Source organism: Diabrotica undecimpunctata, chromosome 6, assembly GCF_040954645.1.
Source record: "Diabrotica undecimpunctata isolate CICGRU chromosome 6, icDiaUnde3, whole genome shotgun sequence".
In the NCBI taxonomy this organism is placed as follows: domain Eukaryota; kingdom Metazoa; phylum Arthropoda; class Insecta; order Coleoptera; family Chrysomelidae; genus Diabrotica; species Diabrotica undecimpunctata.
The window spans coordinates 108,682,479-108,704,355 of NC_092808.1; the positions used below are offsets into that span (position 1 = coordinate 108,682,479).

Genomic DNA, 21,877 nt, shown 5'->3' on the forward strand with positions numbered 1-21,877 from the left:
GGTTGGTATAACCTGATCCTGAAAGGCAAGTAATGAAACTTCTGTTTTAGGGAACATCTTTCCTGATGTCAGCCAATAGTTCGACGCTTTATTGTCGACATATGAAGTCTTGACTGACTTCATTCGGATGTCGCCCGTGCAGAGGTCGCCCATCTAGATGCGCATTTTTTCGTTCTTAGTAACATGGTTTATGCGCATTTCTTGTTTCCTCAGTTTGATAGGTGTTGTGTCATCTACTCCACAAATTGCGCAATGAAGAGTAGATGTCTCCTCCTGCACCTGAAAATAAGTTCGTAAATTAGTAATCCGTTTTTCTATCGATTAAGTATATATATATGTATATATATACATATATACATATATATGTATATATGTATATATATACATATATACATATATATGTATATATGTATATATATATATATATATATATATATATATATATATATATATATATATATATATATATATATATATTCTTTTTGGCTCTGGGTCCTGTCCTGTATCTCTCCAAAAACCGCATCGGTACCTTTGACATCTGCACAATTTTGAATATTATCATTTTCATATCATAGCACTAATTATTGTTTTGTTGCCAGTGGTAGATTATTTGATAATCCTAAGATACTCTTTTAGATCATCATAGATTGTTTTAAAACTTGTTATTAATTTTTGTATCTCTACGCTTATGTTACCAATTTCCTCCTCTAATTTAGTAATTTTCTTTTGCATGCTAGCAATTTTCACTTCACTTTAAGTGTTTTCAAGCGCACTGACATAATTGTTTAGGTTTAGGGCATTCATAATCCCAGGTACACAATCCTAATACAAGTAAGGCATGATTCTGGTAGCTAACAGTAAACATCTTAACTCCGTTAAAATAATTCCAGAAGATGTTCCAGCACATCACCCTCTTGCAAAAATCACATGGGTTACCAAACACTTTATTGTAGTTTTTAGGCTCTTTAAAATGAAGTTTACAGACCACTTAAAACATTTGTCTTCTATTTTGAGGTTAGTTATAAAAGCTTTCCAATTTATTAGTAAATTTGAAAATATACACATTTATTTTACTTTTTAGTGAATTTGCAATAATTAGGATATAATAATATAACATAAACAATTTTTAAACAATAATTTATGAAAAATATGAAAATTTTAGAACACCAAGTAAACAATGTACATAACCTTTTTGACGTACATAACACTTTTGTGTAAGTGAACACGCATACAAAATAGTGCTTCTCTAATTTTATTACCGATTTAAAACTTTGTCATAGAAAGGTTTAGTAATAGTGGTATGACTAATATCATGGGTAGCAAAATGTGCAAAAAATACCTAGAACAAGTACAATAGAAAAAAAAAGTCATTTTTCCCAAGATGCGAGCTTAGTCATAAGTGTGTATAAAACATATCAGTATTTTGTAATTACACGATATTAGTTTGAAAACTTACTTTAAATTTGAGATTTTATTACAGTCAAAAGATCAAATTATAATGGCTAAAAATTTATTTAGCTTACTAATCACTTTAACTTATATAATATTAATCCTGATATCGATGGAGAAAACTGTAAAATTTTACCACACAGACAATAATATTTAAAATCATTAAATTTTAAATATTCACATATTTTCTACCTACAAATATACACTAAAAAGAAGTAAAGTTTGCTGTTTTAGCGTCTAATGCTTCAGACATGTATCTAAATTAGAAGAATCTCCACGGGACAGAAACAATGTTATTGTATCTCGCAGTAAATCTTGGTTAAGTAAAAAAAACTTGTGTGTCTGCTGGGAACAGATATTTATATTTCTTTGTCAGGTTACAAATCTTAAAGACACACGTATTTTGTACATTTTGTTAAAGACGGGTGTTGTTATTTTAGATCAGTTTTATTTAACAGTAACTATATAATATGTTCTGCAAGATGAAGTAGAAGGAGGAGACAGTTATATGACCACCCAATTATTACTGTTTCTCTACTTTTTCTGATGAAGTAATTGTTGAACAGAGTACAATTGAGATAACTAAGAGACAACAATATATTAAATAAACCATAAGGACAAAATTAATGCACAATTATTATTTTTTAAATACAATTAAAAAAAATTCTTAAATCTATTTGGTAATTGACCAATTATTAGTTCTTTTTTTATGTTAAATCGTAAGGGACCTTAATTATTAAAGTTTATTCTGAGGGGATGAATACAGAGAATTTCGAGAGGAAGTGATTCAACCCAGGTTACTCCTGATTTCCAGCACATTTGCATAAATATTTTTGCGTAAACGATAACTGGGCCCAACAATCTCAGCGGATCAAACAATTTTGCGATTTGCTACAAAATAAAGCGTTTCGTTACAGTGTCGATACTTGAAATGCCCGAGCTATAAAACAGAGTATCTTCGTAAGAATTCCATTGAATTTCTTATGCCTTGATGGTGGCATCAGGATCTAGAGACATGTGAGTACTCTCAGCGTGTTTATTTTGGATTGACTTTTAAAGAGCTATCATTTGATGCCCATTTTCGAAGAAGAAAACCGCTTTTTTTAACAATGCGATAAGATCTTCTTGCAAGTCCGGTGCTTCTGCGCGAGTCTTTGCACCAGTGAGAAGATCATCGACGTAAAAGTCTCTGTTTAATGCGATAGCTGCGAAAGGATGCGCAATATCCTTATGAGTTAATTGTTTAAAAGTCCGAGTTGACAAATATAATGCTGGACCGGAAACATTCCTACTTGGAAACAACCAAAAAACCAAAATTTGTCACGACAAAACGGTTATAAACAACTTAATTATACGATAACTTTTTTAAATTCCTACTAATTAATTTTGAGCAAACTCGAAATAGAGAGCATATTAATTTTTATGAGTAGTAGAAGGAATACATCAAAAGGAATGGATTAATTGAGTGTTTCGAATGACTTCCTTTGAACTGGTGATTGTAGATATTTCTGGTGTTGCCAAAATGGCGATAATTTATTCTTGAGATACTTGACTCACGGTCACTTTACTTTGATTTAAAGCGATAAATCACAATACAATAAAAGGTTCTATTTTTTCGACAATAACTATGCTCAGTTCTTCAAATACGACACGAGAACCACTAGTTATATTCAGCTCGATGAAGGACCATGTCTTGACCCGCGATTACTTTACCGTGAAATATATTTGCTATAATATATTATTTTAATAAATTAAAATAATATACGACGACAATTTTCATAGAACTCTTTATTGCTTACTATACATGTTTACAGAACTGAATTTCGTTCGATACTACTAAAAATACAATACAAATGCCTAACAGAAATCCCTGGTAGAGGGGAAAGCATTACTAAGAACTATATAATTTTACCTTGAGGTAAAAACGTAAATTACAAAATCATTCATATTGTCCTTATGATTATTAAATTTCAGATAATTTTCGTTAATTAATAATAATCCCAATCCTTATCTAAATCGTCCTCATCCTCGTTTTTTCGACAAGACACATACCTTTTTACTTGACTCCACATCATCTCAATCAGGTTCAGCTCACAATGGTAAGGCTGCAGTCTCAAAATCCTAACGCCATATTTTTCCACAATTGTTTCAATTTTGTACTTGTCGTACTCGTCTTTAAATGAGGTCGCAATATCCAGTAATTCACTTTTTCTCGAAAATATTCTTTTCGATTAGCCAATGCTTAATTTGTCTTTTGTTCCACTTTTTTCGGGAAATCAAATTTGTGGGAATGGTATGACGCGTTATCCAAAACGACAACGTTTCTTTGTCGTTCGTAAAGTTTGGAATTAACGTCTTCTCAAACCATTTCTCATATAGATCCCCGTCCATTTTGTCGTGGTAATTAGCGGTTCCTTTCTTGGCCAAGAAAGTTAATTCTGCCCTTGCCACAATACCAGTTTTTCCAGCATGAGGAAGAACAAATCTAAGACCTTTTTGGGTTGCAACTTTCAGTCCAGTAGAGAGCCTTTTATAAAAGCATCTCGTGGATTCTTGATCGTTGTGTCCCTCCACTTCTTTTGACTGAAGCACCGATGTGTTAGTCCAAGACTTATTCTTGTTTCATGGATCCAGGATCCATGGAACAAGGTTTACATTATAATTCTTCCTTAAGAAGAGGTCTGAGGTACTTGTGTCTCCAGGATATGATATCTTTTCTTTCCATCATTATCAAATCTCGACCTCTTTTACCATATTCCAAACCCTGTAATTTAGTAGCATACGAATGTGGTTTTTAAAAAAGCTGGTAGGTCCTCATCATCCTTCACTCTATTTATTATGCTGTCGACAGTTGGTGGTATGTTCCAAAAAAAAACTCATGGACAATTTTCCTTATTCGAGATTTCACTTCCTTGTCGTAAGTATTCTCACGTGAATTGTACTGATAACTGTTTTTCGTCTTTTTTTGTACCGATTTCAGTTCGCCTTGTTGAGCCTTATCGCGGATGTCCTAAATTTTGCCAACACTCACTACGCACATTTTCAAAATTTTTTCCATAGTAATAGTCAAGCTGTCACCATTTTTTAAGTTCAGGTGATGGTTCAATACATTTAACACCACACGTTTTACTTGCACACTAAGAGTCATACTCTGTTGGAAATTTACGACAGATACTGGCAACGGCTCAATGATATAGGTACTTTCATCCGCTTGCGAAAATGAAAAAGAACTGAGCTTTTATAGTTTTTGCCAACAAGTTTTTGGTCTAATGGTCAGTGCCCAAATAGACAAAGAGACATGTTTGTTTTGCATGGACAATGGAGATTAGAAATTGATTCGCTTTTCCTAATGACTTTATAAGGATCTTTGTGTCCCTAAAAATGTGTTTACAATGGAGGCTATTGAAAATTGATAAATATAGATAAGTTATCAAAAATGAGTTTTTGATATACTTTATTTTTTTTATAGTATTTTTCTTTGTTATTGTTTAGTTCGACAATATAACTCTTTTATTTATACATCGATAATTAAATCATGCTTTATATGAAATAATAATGATAGTCTTTTATACAACCGTGGGCAATTGTTATGTGCGTGTATATTCCAGTCCTATGATTCTTAAATCCCGTCCTGATGCGTCGCTTTGTGGCAAACCAGCAACGTGGTCGGCCTTTCTCCCGTAAGAAATACATTGTCTATCTTACCTGCAGTGCATTCGTACTGCGACTATCTATGTGACTAACTGCTTCTACTATAGTAAAAAATACTAACTACACAAGACACACAGATAAACATTTTGTCACAATTCGTTATAGGTACATTTGTATAGAAGCAATAACACCAACCCAGTGGTATAACGCAGAAATTATCATACTTCATAAAAAAGGGGATGATACCGACCTCAGGAATTACAGGCTCATAAGTCTACTTTCATATATTTATAAACTATTTACAAAAATAATTACGAAACGACTAGAAAATAAATTGGAATTTTATCAGCCCATAGAACAGGCGGGTTTTAGAAAAGGCTATGGAACAAACGATCACCTACTGGTAATAAAAAATCTTATAGAAAAATGCACTGAATATAATAAACCACTAGCTTTAATATTTGTCGACTATGAAAAGGCATTCGACACCGTAAATCAACAAAAAATGTTGGAAGCCTTGACAGAATGCCGAATTGACTATTGGTATATAAATACAATTAAACATATATACCAAAACGCAACAGCTAGTGTTAGAGTGGGTCATCGTCAAACCCAGAAATTCCCGATACAACGTGGAGTACGCCAGGGGGACACCATATCGCCGAAACTGTTCACTACGTTTTTGGAATATATATGTAAAAGGGCAAAACTGACCGACAAGGGCATAAACATAAACGGAGAAAAGCTTAGCCATCTAAGGTTTGCAGATGATATTGTACTAATAGCTGATAGGATAGATGAGGCCAAAGAACTTTTAAATCAGCTCTACCTTTCCTAGCTAGAAGGGGGATTGAAAATAAATATATCTAAAACCCAGATGATGACAAATCTTGTAGTCAGCGAAGATATATGCGTAGGAACAAGATCCATAGACAGGTAATGGCCTATAAATACCTAGGTCATGAGATTCGCATAGGAAAAGATAACCAAACCGTTGAGCTTCTACGACGTATAAGACTGACTTGGGCAGCCTTCGGCAAGCTGAACCATATTTTTAAATCGTCTGATATACCAATATGCCTTAAAAGAAAAACGTTTAATCAGTGTGTTTTGCCAGTGTTAACTTACGGTGCGGAAACGTTGACCATGACAAGGAGAACAGTTCAAAAGATCCGTGTGTGTCAAAGGGCGATGGAGCGTGCTATGTTGGGCGTTTCACTACGAGACAAGATCCCAAATCGCCAGCTACGACAAAGAACAGGAGTGGCTGATGCAGTAGAGAGAGTAGCAACACTGAAATGGAACTGGGCAGGTCACGTGGCTCGAATGACAGATAATAGATGGACAAAGCGGATACTGGAATGGAGACCAAGAGATGATGCCTACCGAAGCAGAGGTCGTCCACCAACACGTTGGACTGACGATCTAAAACGTTGTCATAGGAATTGGATGCAAGAGGCACAAGATCGAAATAGATGGAAAATTATGAGGGAGATCTATGTCCAGAAGTGGATAAGCGAAGATTGAATTGAACATTTGTATAAAGCCGGAGTGTGGTATGGATTTAACCTTGGCATTTTTCTATAAGATAGTATGGCTACCTTTAAAGTAGTTTCAGCTCTTTTGGTTATTCATTCTAAATGCTGATTCCAAGTAAGCCTTGAGTCTAATAATAACACAAGATACTTAACTTTACTTATCAGATTTATTCTTTTTGGTAAATTTCATGATTTTGGACTTCTTACGTCGTGTGTTACGCCCTATATTTTTCTGTAACTATATGGAAGCCTTTTGCATACTCTCTCTGAGTATGCCGTTAGATTTTAAGATTACCAGGTCATGCGGATATACCAAGATATTCTGCTTGTCATTACTATGTCTGTATACATTGTCCATGTTATGCGCAATATTCTACAGTGGATCCACATTTCAAATGCCATTATACGCTTTAAATCGGCTGTTTTTATTGTCCAAGTTTCTGAAGTATAAGTGCCAATAGGAAATATCAATGCTCGAACAAGGCGTAATTTTGTTTTTGTGATGTCAGTGTTCTTCCAAATTTTTGTGAGCTTTGCTGTTGCGGATCCTCCACTATTAGTAATAACGGAGTTTCTTCTTATTCTTCTTCTTCCTCTTTATAAGCAGTTCTACCTCTATGGAAGGTTGTCACTCCATCTTTTGCGAGGTCGTCCGATACTTCTTTTTCCGATTGGTGACTTGTCTTTTGCTATTTTGACGACACAGGTCTCCTTCATTCTTCTTATGTAGTTATTCTAATCTTTTTTTCTATTTTGTGTCCATTCATTTATACACTGCACGTTACATTTTCTTCTAATGTCTTCACTTCTCTTTCGGTCTCTCAACGTATTTCTTGTAATTCTTCTCAGTACTCTCATCTCTGCCGTTTCCAGTAGCCTTTGCGTTGTGGCTGTGTCGGGTCTTGTTTCTGAGGCGTATGTCATTATTGGTCTTACACTGGCTTTATAAATTCTTGACTTCATCTCACTGTTAATGTGTCTGTTTCGCCATATAGTGTTATTAAAGCATCCTGCCAGTCTTTTTGCTTTTGTACTTAATCTCTCACTTCTTTGTCTAGCTAGACAGTGTAATTTCTAGGTATTTTATTTACATTACTTGTTCAATACTGATGCCATCAATTTCTATTTTAAATCTGATTGGTTCTTTGCTGATTACTATCGTTTTAGGTTTCTGAGATAAGATTTTCATATTAAATTCTTTTGCTCTCATGTTTAATTTGTGGACCAGTCTTTGCGGACTATCTTCATCTTGGGCGCTGTCAATATTGCGTCGTTTGCGTAACAGAGTATTTTGATATCTTTGTTTCCCATTCTGCATCCTCTTAATTTGTTAAAGCTTTTAATGATTTCATTCATGATCAAATTAAAGAGCATGGGGCTCAATGAATCCCCTTTGTCTTATTCCGCTGCCTATTTGTATAGGTTCTGTAAATTGTCCCTCTATTCTGACTTCCATTTTGTTGTTGTTTTGGTAGATGTTATCGATAGTTTTTATAGTATTTAGGGGAACTTCTGTATTATACAGAAGATGGATTACATCTTTGAGTCTTACCCTGTCAAACACTTTCTTTAGGTCAATCAGACACAGAAATGCTGGCCTATTATACTTTAGTGATTTCTCAGTTTTTTGCTTTATAAGGAATATTGCATCTGTACACGATCTTCCACTACGAAAACACTGTCGTTCATCTGCTAAACTTTTAGCATAGTATATAACAAGTTTATACCTCTGTGGATTTCTAGCTGTTTTTTATCCCCTTTTTTGAATAGTAGAATTAGTTCGCTCGTTCTCCATTCTTTCGGTATTTTATTGTGTTTTATAATTTTATTAATTAATGTTGTTAATTGTTTTATCATTTCTAATCCACAATACTTGTGACTGGTTTGGTATCTTGTCTTTACCTGCTGCTTTTCTGTTTTTCAGGTTTTCAAGTGTTTTCTGAACGTCCTGTACATTTATATCAAGTTTTTCATTTCTGGTAATTTCTGGTGTTTTCGGTTCTAACGTCGTTTGTTCTTCCTCTGCATATAATTTGTTTAGGTAGTCAATCCACCAATCCTTTTGTATGTGTTTTGGTTCTATTAGTTCCTTTACCTCCGTTCTTTGACCTTTTATGAAGCGCCATATTTCCTTTTGCAGACCATAAAAATTGTGTTAAATTTTGTTTATAAAGCGTTTTCAGTGATCATTTTTTATTTTTCTTACAAGTGCATGTGTTTCGTTTCGAATTGTCTTGTAATTATGGTATGACTCTTGTGTTTTGGTTGATATGTATTTCAGGTAAGCTTTTTTCTTTTCTTTACATTTTTCCTTTACTTCTGTACAAAACCATGGAGTTCTTCGCCTTGGGAACGATTTATTTTTATTTATTTCTCTCACTAAGAACTTTTGGCCGAGGCTAAGATATTAGACTTAATTTTTGCCCAGCTTTCTTCGACTCCATCACTTTCTGTGATATATGCATTTCTGCTTTTTTCGGTTATTTTTTTTTGAATAGGTATCTTGTGGAGTTATCCTAAAAGCTTTTAAATTTTATATTTGTGGACCGGTTACGGAGTTTAAGTAATTAAATTGCGTGACCGCTTCATAACCTGCCATGTTTCTTATCTCTGCTTGGTTGTTTATGATTCTATCGATGATCATCACTTCTACCATATTTATAATTTGTTCCAGTTCTTCTCCATCTTGCCATTCCTCAAAAACTAGACGCAAAATATGTTCACTATATATATATATATATATATATATATATATATATATAAATATATATATATAAATATATAACTGTTTTGGATGGGTTGGAGTTAATAATAGGGCTATTGGTAAACTATTTTTTTTTATTCTCGAGCTTTCAATTGTGTTTACAATTATTATCAAGAGCTAAAAAAGACAAAATACTTACAAGGTTGAACTAAAAAGAAAAAACAATTTTTGTTAACTTACCAAATAAAAATTAGTTTGGTAAGTAAAAAATCACTGCTTACATCTTCAAAATACTTAATATAAAAAAATGTTTTAATCTAATAAATGTTTCTCCGAAAATTTTTTTAATTTTGAAAACATTTTTTTAATATAAAAATAATTGAATTTATAAATAAGTTCAAATAGCAACCAATTACAAATAGCCTCAATGTCATAAATGCCAACATAATATTTTTATTTTTGACAATTATATTGCCAAAAGTAAAATTTCGTTTAAACATTCTTTTTTGTTTAGTAACAAAAAGAAGAAGATTTATTCACCGTTGACAGATGTCTGAAAGAATGTGACAGATATATGGAGAATTAAATATGACATTTTACAAGTTTTATATATAAATCATAAAGAAAGAATATAATTATAAATTTTGCTTAAATTTTGAATTTCAGATCTTTAGTTTAAACTCTAATCATTTTTGCTAATACAAACCATTTCCAAAAAAGTCCTTTTAAATTTATTACTTTCACTACATAAAATTTTAATGTTATCAAAATCCATAATATGGTCTTTATCGATTACATGTTCTGCCAAAGCACAAGATGGTTTTTTAATTCTGCAATCACTTTTGTGAGAAATAATGCGATTTGAAAGATTTCTTCCGGTCTCACCAACATATTCAGCCTCACACTGAGTACAACTAATGCTGTATACTAAATTCGTTTTTTCAAATTTGTCTATAGGATATTTAGTTTTAGAATATAAAGATGAAATAGTTTTGATGTTCTTTGTTGCTATTTTTATATTGTCAATAACCTTTAGTATTTGTATTAATTTAGGTGTTAATGATGGTATAAAAGGTAGTGAATGATAATAGATGTTTTGATTGTTAGATACAATGTTTTGAGATTGAGCAAAAAATGGTGTTAATTTATTTATATTACCAATATTAGAAAAAAGCATCCTATGTAGCATATCTGGAGGATAAGAGTTTTCAATTAGAATATTTTTTAATAATTGAAGATCTTCCTTTAGATAATCTGGATGAGAAAGTTTTAAAACATGTTCTTTTAATCCTGTTATAAGGTTCATTTTCATCTTATTTGGATGGTGAGAGTAATAGATTATAAATCTATTACTACATATGGGTTTTCTGAACCATCTGGTTTTCAACAAAATGTCTGTAATTCTTACAATTCTCATGTCAAGGAATGGTAGAGAATTATCTACCTCTTCCTCAACTGTAAATTGTATATGTTGATTATGACTGTTGAAAATGTTGACTGTTTCATGAATTTTGTGTTTAGGAAGTGCCAAAACTAAATCATCTACATATCTCTTAATAAAAGGAATGAAAAAAGTGCAATTACTGATACAATCACTGATAACATCATCCATGACATAGCTACTTAGAATGGGTGAAAGACTAGATCCCATAGGACTACCAAAAATTTGTTTATAAAATACACCATTAAATATAAAAATATTAGAATCAAAAACAAAGTTGATAAGTGTTTTGAAATGTAATAAGTCAATATTAGTGTGTTGTGAAATCTCATTCCAATGTTTTTCAACACTACTTATGATTAAATCTAAAGGCAAATTAGTAAAAAGAGATGTTACATCAAAACTAACTAAAACATAATTTTGTGGTAATTGGAAATTATTAATGAAAGAACTAAAATCAAATGAATCTTTAATGTAAAAATTGTTGTTTAAATTATAAGCATTAGTTAAGATGTCAGTGAGGAGCTGTGCTATTGGTCCATTAGGAGGGCATAAAGATGAAACAATTGGTCTCATAGATAAAGTTGGTTTATGTATTTTTGGCAGAGCATAAAACCGTGGAGCAATAGAATTATAAATTTTGAGTTCTTTTGCTTTTTTATTATCAATAAATTTCTTTATGTTTAATTTAGATACTAGATAATTTGCTTTTTGTTGCAAAGTACAAACAGGACTCCTTCTAAGTGTATGAATGAGATTTTACAGCACACTAATATTGACTTATTACATTTCAAAACACTTATCAACTTTGTTTTTTTGATTCTAATATTTTTATATTTAATGGTGTATTTTATTATAAACAAATTTTTGGTAGTCCTATGGGATCTAGTCTTTCACCCATTCTAAGTAGCTATGTCATGGATGATGTTATCAGTGATTGTATCAGTAATTGCACTTTTTTCATTCCTTTTATTAAGAGATATGTAGATGATTTAGTTTTGGCACTTCCTTAACACAAAATTCATGAAACAGTCAACATTTTCAACAGTCATAATCAACATATACAATTTACAGTTGAGGAAGAGGTAGATAATTCTCTACCATTCCTTGACATGAGAATTGTAAGAAATACAGACAATATGTTGAAAACCAGATGGTTCAGAAAACCCATATGTAGTAATAGATTTATAAGCTATTACTCTCACCATCCAAATAAGATGAAAATGAACCTTATAACAGGATTAAAAGAACATGTTTTAAAACTTTCTCATCCAGATTATCACATTTTTTATATTAAGTATTTTGAAGATGTAAGCAGTGATTTTTTACTTACCAAACTAATTTTTATTTGGTAAGTTAACAAAAATTGTTTTTTCTTTTTAGTTCAACCTTGTAAGTATTTTGTCTTTTTTAGCTCTTGATAATAATTGTAAACACAATTGAAAGCTCGAGAATAAAAAAATAGTTAACCAATAGCCCTATTATTGACTCCAACCCATCCAAAACAGTTATATATTTGTTCCAAACGAGTCACAAGTACTTCTTTTTTCTTATTCTTATATATATATATATATATATATATATATATATATATATATATATATATATATCTATATATATATATATGTATATATATATATATATTAAATAGAATAGGGGATATTATGCATCCCTGTCAAACTCCAGATTTTAATTTGAAATTTTTTGAAACCACATTATTAACTCTTAAATTAGCAGTATTATTAACATATAGTTTTTGTAATAAATGGATGAGATGTTCTGGCGTACCCATTTCTCTAAGTATATGCCACATTTTATCCCATTTTACGGTATCGAAGGCCTTGGAATAGTCAACAAAGGATAAATATTTTTCTATGTTAAACTCTCGAGATTTTTCGGTAATTTGACGAATATTAAGAACATGTTTTCTTATTCCTCTATCTGGGACGAATACACATTATTCTTGGGAAATTTGTGGTAAGAGAATTGATTTTAGTCTTTCACTGATAATGGTTAGAAGAACTTTGCTCGCTTGCGATATCAATTCTACTGTAGGGTAAATACTGCAATCTGTCGCTGAACCTTTTTTAAATATACATATATATGGGAATAAACGTGAGTTTACCGCAGTCATTTGGCTACTTTTCGGTTCGGTATTCCCGATCTCATTCCAAATTCTAAGTATTGCTTCCGTCCCTAACTCTCCCATTTCCTTGAGTGTTTCAGCTGTTATTCCATCTTCTCCTTCTGCTTTTTTGCTTTTTTGAATTTTAGCTTTTTAATTTCTTTTAGAGGTTAAATATGTCTATATATATGTCTATATATATATATATATATATATATATATATATATATATATATATATATATATATATATATATATATATATATATGTCTATATATATATATATATATATATATATATATATATATATATATATATATGAGGTTAAAATATTAATAAATAATAGAGTAAAGAAATAACCAGTGCGGCCGCTGGGAACAGATATTTATATGTCTTTGTCAGGTTACAAATCTTAAAGACACGTATTTTAGTAACTATAATATAATATCCACAAGGAATCTAAGTTCCTGTAGTTGGCTGTACACCATATATAACAAAAAAAAATATTAAAAATCCTTTATAAAAGGTATATAATTTAAAAACCCAATCCGGCTACATCACAAAACGTTTTAGGAATCCATATTCCATCATCAGTGCACTAGGTGGGTATACATGTATGAAGCCACTAAATATGTGGGTAAAAACTCGTTAAAAGTTTTTTTTTAAATTTAATTTACATTATATGGTGGTAAATATTGTGATGGTAAAGTTACCAGTGGATTTGTTAACATGGCGACGTATGACTCAGGACTAGCAACTTCACGTGACCAGCAACCATACGTCGCCATGTTACCAAATCCACGGGTAACTTTAACATCACAATATTTACCACCATATAATGTAGACTAAATTTACAAAAAAAACTTTTAACGTGTTTTTACCCACATATTTAGTGGCTCAATACATGCATACCCACCTAGTGCACTGATGATGTAATATGGATTCCGAAAACGTTTTGTGATATAGCCCGATTGGGTTTTTAAATTATATACCTTTTATAAAAGATTTTTTATAAAATAATATGTTTTGCAACACGTGGTAGGGGAGGTAGTAATTTTTAATAAACATTGTCATTATTTATTTAAAAACAAATCATACAAGCAAATAAAAGCAACATTTAAATTTAATTTGTTATATTTTCTTAAAATCTAGCCACAAACCACCAATTGCATGTAGCATAAAAAATACAGGATCGTATTGTAAAGGTCGTTGTGTTTTAGAGTTCACGGAAAGCTTAAAATTCTTGATTATATGTGCTACTCCAACTTTTATTTGTGTTAGTGCAAATCGTTGACCTAAAAAGAATAAAAATTTAACGTGAAATAATACTCGTAGTATCACAAATACAAAAATAATGTTTAAACATAAATGCGAAGAGAAAAAATTAAAACGATGAAATATGATAGCCGTCAGAATGAGATTATGGTCCGTAAAGAAGTACGACGTACTTCCTCCACTATTTTTACCTTTCCTCGTTACAACGGATTTGCTTGAAAATTTGGATTTAGGTTCCTCTTAACCTCTACTTTCTAAAGCTCTGGAGAGATTAGGAAATACCGAAAGGTGTCTCGATGAAGGAAAAATCCGAATCTGCACCTCCACGTGGTAGAAGGAGGGCCACATCAATGTTAATGGCTAACACAGATAGAGACCGAGTGATTTCCGGTATAAGCAATCCCCTGCTTATCGACCAACGGCTTCGGGCGGATGAGTCGGTAGGTAGTAGAACAATCTGTTGTCCTGGAGCTGAGAAATCGACTCCAAAGGCGGAAGTACTAATAAATTGGTCAACAGCAGAAGAATAGAGAAGGCAACGGCAAACCACTGCATTAAAGTTTCAACAGAACATCTCTAGTCATTCATTGTCGCAAATACGCAAAAAGTCAAACCGTTACTGATCATGGAATCCGGAAACCAAGATCCGGTGGGGAAGGAAAAGATCATGTAAAAGACTAGGCCTTCCAGGTCGATATCAAGCAAAATCCTCGTTTAGATAATAAAATTCCACGTCTAAGAATACACAAATGTAGACCAATAAGACTTGCAACATGGAATGTAAGAAGCGTGTACCAAACAAGAAAATTAGACAATTTAATACAAGAAATGACTAGAAGGAAAATAAACATACTGAGCATAAGTGACGTACAATGGCCAGACACCGGCAATCTTATAACCAAAAATGACAGGATGTATTATACTGGAAACAACGATCCGGATCACTATGGAGTCGCAATCTTGTTAGACACAGAAACTAATAAATGAGTTATAAGCTTCACTTCTTACTCAGAAATAGTGATTATGGTTAGGCTGAAGACAAACATACAACAAGTTAACTTAATTCACGTATACGCATCAACAGCGGATTAGGATGAAGAGGAGATAGAACATTTTTACATAAAGTTAGACACAGTTTTAAGATCTACTAAAAAGAAGACATTACAATAGTAATGGTGGATTCTAATGCTAAATTCGGGACAGGAAAAGTTAACGAATATATTGGGGAATTTGGACTAGGGACAGAAACAAAAGAGGGTATAGACTTGTAGATTTTATTCAAAATGAACGTTTTGCAATAATGAACACAATGTTCCAACTACCTGACAGAAGATTATACACTTAGAGATCTTCTGCAGAAAACAAAGACCGCATAGTCAGAAATCAAATAGACTATATTATATTAGTCAAAAATAGATACAAAAACTCAATTAAAGCTGTAAAAGCATACCCCGGAGTAGATGTCAACTCAGACCATAACCCGCTGATAGCTAGAATGCACGTGAAATTTAAAAAAATTGTAATACCTAAAAATAAACCAACGTTTAATTATACAAAATTAAGAAGAAAAGAAATACATCAAAAAGTGATTCAACAAGTCAACTCAAATCTAACAGAAGTAGGAGAAGAAATCTTAACATCAGAAGATGACAATGAAAAGTGGAGCTATATTCAGAAGGCATTACTAAAGGCTGCAGAAGAAAATTTAAAGCCTGGAAAGACAAATAAAAAACAGAAGTGGATGACTTCAGACATTCTAGCAATAATGGAAGAGACGAGAAAAGCCAAAATATCAAGAATTACAAAGTAGAATTAAAGTAGAGATAAAAAAAGGCCAAGGAAAAGAGGTTAACAGATCAATGTATAGAAATAGAAGAATATGACAGAAAATACGACAGCTTTAATATGCATAAAAAAATAAAAACTATAAATATTAAAAAAAAACAAAAAGCGAGCACACTATGGGATACGCAAAGATGGTAAACAGATGATAATGGTAAACTCATTGCAGACATCGAAGATAAACTAAGATTTTGGCAAGAATACATAATGAAACTATTCGACGATGATAGAGTGATACAAGAAGAACCACAGGAACGAACAGGACCGAAAATAATAATGTACGAATTAGAGCAGGCGATTAGAAATGCAAAAACCGCCAAGTCAGTAGGCCCAAAACAGATACCCACTGAGCTAATTAAATACATTGATGAAGAAACACTGCATATACTTTTAGATCTGTTAAAAAAAGTATATATAACAGAAGTACTACCTGAAGATTGGTTGATGTCCACATTTGTAACACTACCAAAGTCAGTACATGCGACAGAATGCTCCCAGTACAGAACAATTTCCTTAATAAGCCACACACTTGAGATATTTCTCTAAATAATACATGGAAAACTATACAAAAAAATAGAAGAAGATATAGATAACACCCAGTTTGAATTCAGAGGAGGACAGGGAACTAAAGAGGCTCTGTTCGCTTTTAAAGTTCTCGCGCAAAGACGACTAGATATGAACCAAGAGCTCTATGTCTGCTTTATAGATTATCAAAAGACTTTTAATAGAGTACGACATCAGAAACTCGTACAACTATTAAAAGAAAAGAATGTTGATAGTCGAGATATACGGGTTAGCGTCAATCTGTACTGGAATCAAAAAGCAAAGGTTAGAATCGAAAATGTCGATATATAAACTATAGAACTCAAAAGAGGTGTTAGACAGGGTTGGGTGCTCTCCTCAGTGTTATTTAATCTGTACAGAAAAGCTATTTTTTAGGAAGCAATATCAGAGGAACAACAGAGTATATCAATAAACAGAAAAATCTTGAACAACATAAGATTCGCAGACGACACCGCTATTTTTGCAGGCAGTCTAGAAGCACTGCAATGCTTAGTAAACAGATTACATCAAGTTAGTATAAAATATGGACTACAAATGAACGTTAAGAAAACCAAGTGCATGATTATTTCTAAGCAACATACAGTAGGAAGGCTAGATATCGAGGAAAAACAAGTAAAAAGAGTGAATAACTACAAATATCTGGGAACCTGGGTAAATGAAAACAATGCCCAAGGTAAAGAAATAAGAACACGCATTGAAATTGCAAGACAAGCATTTATAAAAATGAAAACAATGTTTGTTATTAGAGACCTTCCTCTGGAGCTGAAGATAAGAGCCTTAAGATGCTACGTGTTCTCGACTTTGTTGTATGGAATGGAAAGCTCGACACTAAAAGTGGATAATATAAAGAAGTTGGAATCATTTTGAGATGTGGTGCTATAGAAGAATTTTAAAAATACCATGGACCCAACGAGTTACAAATGCCGAAGTGTAAAGAAGGATGCAAAAGGATTGCGAGGTCATAAAGCTCGTCAAAACAAGAAAGCTGAAATATTTAGGCCACATAACCAGAGGTCCGAAATATGAGATATTAAGGCTCATAATGCAAGGTAAAATCAAGGGTAAAAGATCCATACGAAGACGAAGAATTTCCTGGCTAAGAAACCTAAGAGAGTGGTATAGTTGCAGCTCAGTAGATTTTTTCAGATCAGCCGCCAATAATGTACGGATACTTGTGATGATAGCCAACCTCCGATAGGAGAACGTCAAAACAAGAAAGCTGAAATATTTAGGCCACATAACCAGAGGTCCGAAATATGAGATATTAAGGCTCATAATGCAAGGTAAAATCAAGGGTAAAAGATCCATACGAAGACGAAGAATTTCCTGGCTAAGAAACCTAAGAGAGTGGTATAGTTGCAGCTCAGTAGATTTTTTCAGATCAGCCGCCAATAATGTACGGATACTTGTGATGATAGCCAACCTCCGATAGGAGAAGGAACTACAAGAAGACCCCCTACTTTGCTTTTGGACTTGAGCCCAGGGTTGCTTTTAGTTGGGGTATAAAAGCCACCCCTCATAAGGGGTGAAAAAATTTACGTTTGATACATACGTCAAAAATAAATTGACTAATTCTAAGCAACTTTGAATTTTTAGAGTTTTTTCACTATGTCAATACTTTTAGAGTTATTTGTGAGTGAAATTGTTTCTTTTTCAATAAAAAAACTAGTTTTTAGACAGTTCTTAGCAAATAACTTAAAAATTAACTATTTGTCAAAAAAATATTCTTAGCGAAAATATAGCTTATAAGAAAACAAGAAAAAAATGTGTAACTATAAAGTTTTAGGCTCAGTAAAAGCAGAGTTGTAGCTCATGAAAAGTAGGTTCTTACTGTTCAAATTCCAAGTCGAATATTTCAACGTAAAATATTCATAAAATTAAACACTTTTCTGGGAAAACTCATTAGAATTTTTTGCAATTGTTTAAAAAAACCTTAATTTTTATTTTTTTTTACATAAGTTTCTACCAACAAAACTCAATGAGTTACGCTCAAAATAAAGTTGGTTCATTTTTTTTAGGAAAAAAATATCGTAAAAATTACCCCTGACATATTATTACAATTTACAATTTACTTTATTTGACATTATACAAACATTATGTAATTAGAATCCAAACCTCCATTTCGTTCTCGTTTTTACCCCATTTGTTAATACCTCTTGCCCGTGACCTAGTCTAGTTTATTTTAATAAAAATGTCTTGATGGGTCCCTAGATAAGAAACGAGTTGCCATTTTTTTATCCTTATCCTATCCTTAATAATATTAAAAAAAAATACAAATATTTTGTGGCAAATAGACCATATTTTAGGAGACATCAGAAGGCCTATAGGCGGAGCATTGTAATATACACATAATGTGCTATTAAGGCACAGACATACCCTCAACCATCGCTGCAAACTAATAAAGTTGTTTTTTAAGTTGAATTAAAATATATTCATAACATATTGATTAAAAAAGTTATAATAATAATTACAATAATTGTACTTATAGTTTCAATGAAAAAAAATACTAGAACCATTCAAATTTATTCGCAAGGGGTGGGTTTTAAAAGGATAGAAATAAGGTGGCATAAAATTAAAACAATAAAGAAATCTAAATTTAATGTAATAAATCTTATCTAAATTGCTTGAATTTACATTTACATGATTTTTTTTCTAATCGGGGTCGTTTTCACAGCTAAAAAAATAAAAAGCAACCAACGTCCAATTGGACCACAAGTCCAATTTTAAATCAAAGTGTAAAGTGAAGGGTAAATGTAACCTAAATTAAAATTTATATGCAAATCAATGCAGACAAGGTATTCGATGACATTGTTTTTTAATTATAATATAAATATAAATTATAATTGTAATTATAACTAATCTAGGGGATCAGATTTAGGTGGTAAAATATGATAAAATCTTAAATTATGTTGTTTAAAGGTAATTAACATTGATTATTTTTAATAAAAGATAATTTAAATCAATTATCCACTTTAATTTATAATTATACGATCTTTTTACAATAGAGGTAGTTTTCACCCCTAAAAACAAAAAGCAATCAACGGCACAAGTCCAAAAGTGAAATGGTGGGTAAGTTGAACCTATATCCAAATCGCTGTATTTCACGTTCATTTACTGGGCTAATGAGTAATAAATCAAACACAGTTATTACATAGCTGTAAGAAAATGTATTTATTTTCGGTAATAAATTATATTCATAAATATTTTTTTTGTGTAGATCAGTTTATGCAGGATCCAATTTTTCTTAAATAATTTTAGGTATTTTTAATTTGTCGACTCAATACTAATAATTCAGGATATATTGTTTTCTAATCAGAATTCTTTTTGTATTAAAAACTACTCATAACAATTGGTATAGTAGAATTAAAAGTGCCAATTGTCAGTCGATAAATATTATCGCAGATTAGCTTTCTATCAATTATTGTCTATGCGGAAGTGCATAGCGACCGATTATTTTTTGTTTTTTCGATTATGAGCTTTTTGAATATGAAGCTACATTTCACAAAAATGGAACAGTGCATCAGCATAATTTTCACTACTATGCGTGAAGTAATCCCTACTTTATTAACAGTTATAGTTAAGCCAGGTGGTCTACAAATGTTTGGAGGGTTTTGTTGAGGACAATGTGATTGGCCTACATTTTTTTGACGAAGCTGTAAATGGTGCTAGATATCTGTATTTTCTGAGTAGTAATTTGCCATTACTAATGCAAAACTTTTCACATATTTGACAAAGAATGTTGTTTATACACGACAGTGCTTCAATTCATCATACTGCTGTTATTTTTACAATAATCTAAATAATAACTTTGCTGCGATATGGATAGGCAGGGTAGGATCAACTGTGTTTCCACCGCGCTCACCAAAATTGTCTTTGATTTTCTAATATGAGGCTTTATAAAAAAACTTTTGTACAATAAGCTTTCAATAACGCCAGATGATATTAGAATTAAATCAGAGATTATTGAAATAGTAACAAAAATAAAAATATTTCGAAAAGTAATGAGTGTAGGTATAGCAAATGCTTCATAATTTTCTATCTTTGGTTGAATTCATCAATTTTTCTCCTACTCCTCCTGTGCCAAGTGTAGAGTCAGAGTGACCAATGAGCACTCTTGGCGCGCATCGCCCCGCCTTCCTTCCTTTTCCCATGTTTTCATTATTCTTTTGGTTTGGAATCTTGTAAAATATTATGTATAAATATTAGTTGATTTCCAAACCAAAGGACAGTCTATCTCGGTCTCTCCTAGAGTCCTAAACTCTAGGGAACCGACTAGCGGGGCTCTGCTCCACCTACCTCAGACTCTGAGGCTTTGTCTTCGTCTCTTATGATGGAGCTTTATTTTATCCTTCAAAAAGAAACAATTTAACGTCCCAACTAGAATAAGGGATACGTGCCTAGGGTGTTTCGCTCATCGAATTCACGAAGCCCTTACGCAGAGCGTATAGCAGAGTGGATAAGTTCATAGGTCCACTCTTGCTACGACGACAATCCCAGGAAGCCGCAGATCAGCAGTTCTTCATTGTGGCTAATTAACTTCTTGCCCAAACAATCTTAATATATGCTTTCTCATTTAAGCAATAATTGGTGCTGAATCTGGACTTCCCTTTCGATACTAATTCTAATTTTATCTTTTTTTGTCACGTGACACATCCATTTAAGCATTCTCATTTCCACCATATAAATTTGTTGTTTCTCTTTATTTTTAACAGCTCAACATTCAGTTCCGCATAGTAGTCTACTGGCTAAAATTTTATAGAACTTTTTTTCAGCTTAACTGGAAATTTTCTGTCACTTAACGCACCACTAGCTTCCTTCTACTCCATCCATCCAATACTAATTTTGCTGCATATATCTCCATCTGTTTCCCATCAAGTTTATAAAAAAATAATTTTTATAAATACAGATTTAACCCGGCGACTGGAGAAATTTTCTGACAGAAGCTGTGTGTTGGGGTAACTGTTACCACATTTTTTTTTATTTATAAAATTGAGAAAATATTTAATTTTTACATGCAACCTTAAGATTTTAAATCATGGCTATATTTTAATATAATCTTTTTCAAAGTTAAATCATTTTAAAAATTTCCCTTAAAAATTCAACGATTCAAAAAATATACTAAAATTGAATTTATATTTAAACCACTACCACAATTTTTGTGACCAAAATTTTTATTAGAGATATAGAATGACAAAAACGCAAATTTTATAAAAACTAACTATAAACTTTTATTTAACTAGTATAATTAACATTTATTTACACATTTAGAACAAAAATATAACAATGTT

The 21,877-nt window shown here is 32.0% G+C and overlaps 1 protein-coding gene across 1 annotated transcript in view; it reads right to left on the reverse strand.

The window, feature by feature from the left end:
- Window positions 1–13,971: 13,971 nt before the first annotated feature.
- Window positions 13,972–21,877, reverse strand: part of LOC140443712 (cytochrome P450 6j1-like) — an 80,294-nt gene continuing 72,388 nt past the window's right edge. Inside the window, exon 7 of the mRNA XM_072535098.1 lies at window positions 13,972–14,203. Coding sequence (XP_072391199.1) covers window positions 14,040–14,203 — 164 coding nt within the window. The 3' untranslated portion in view covers window positions 13,972–14,039. The remainder of the gene's footprint in view (window positions 14,204–21,877) is intronic.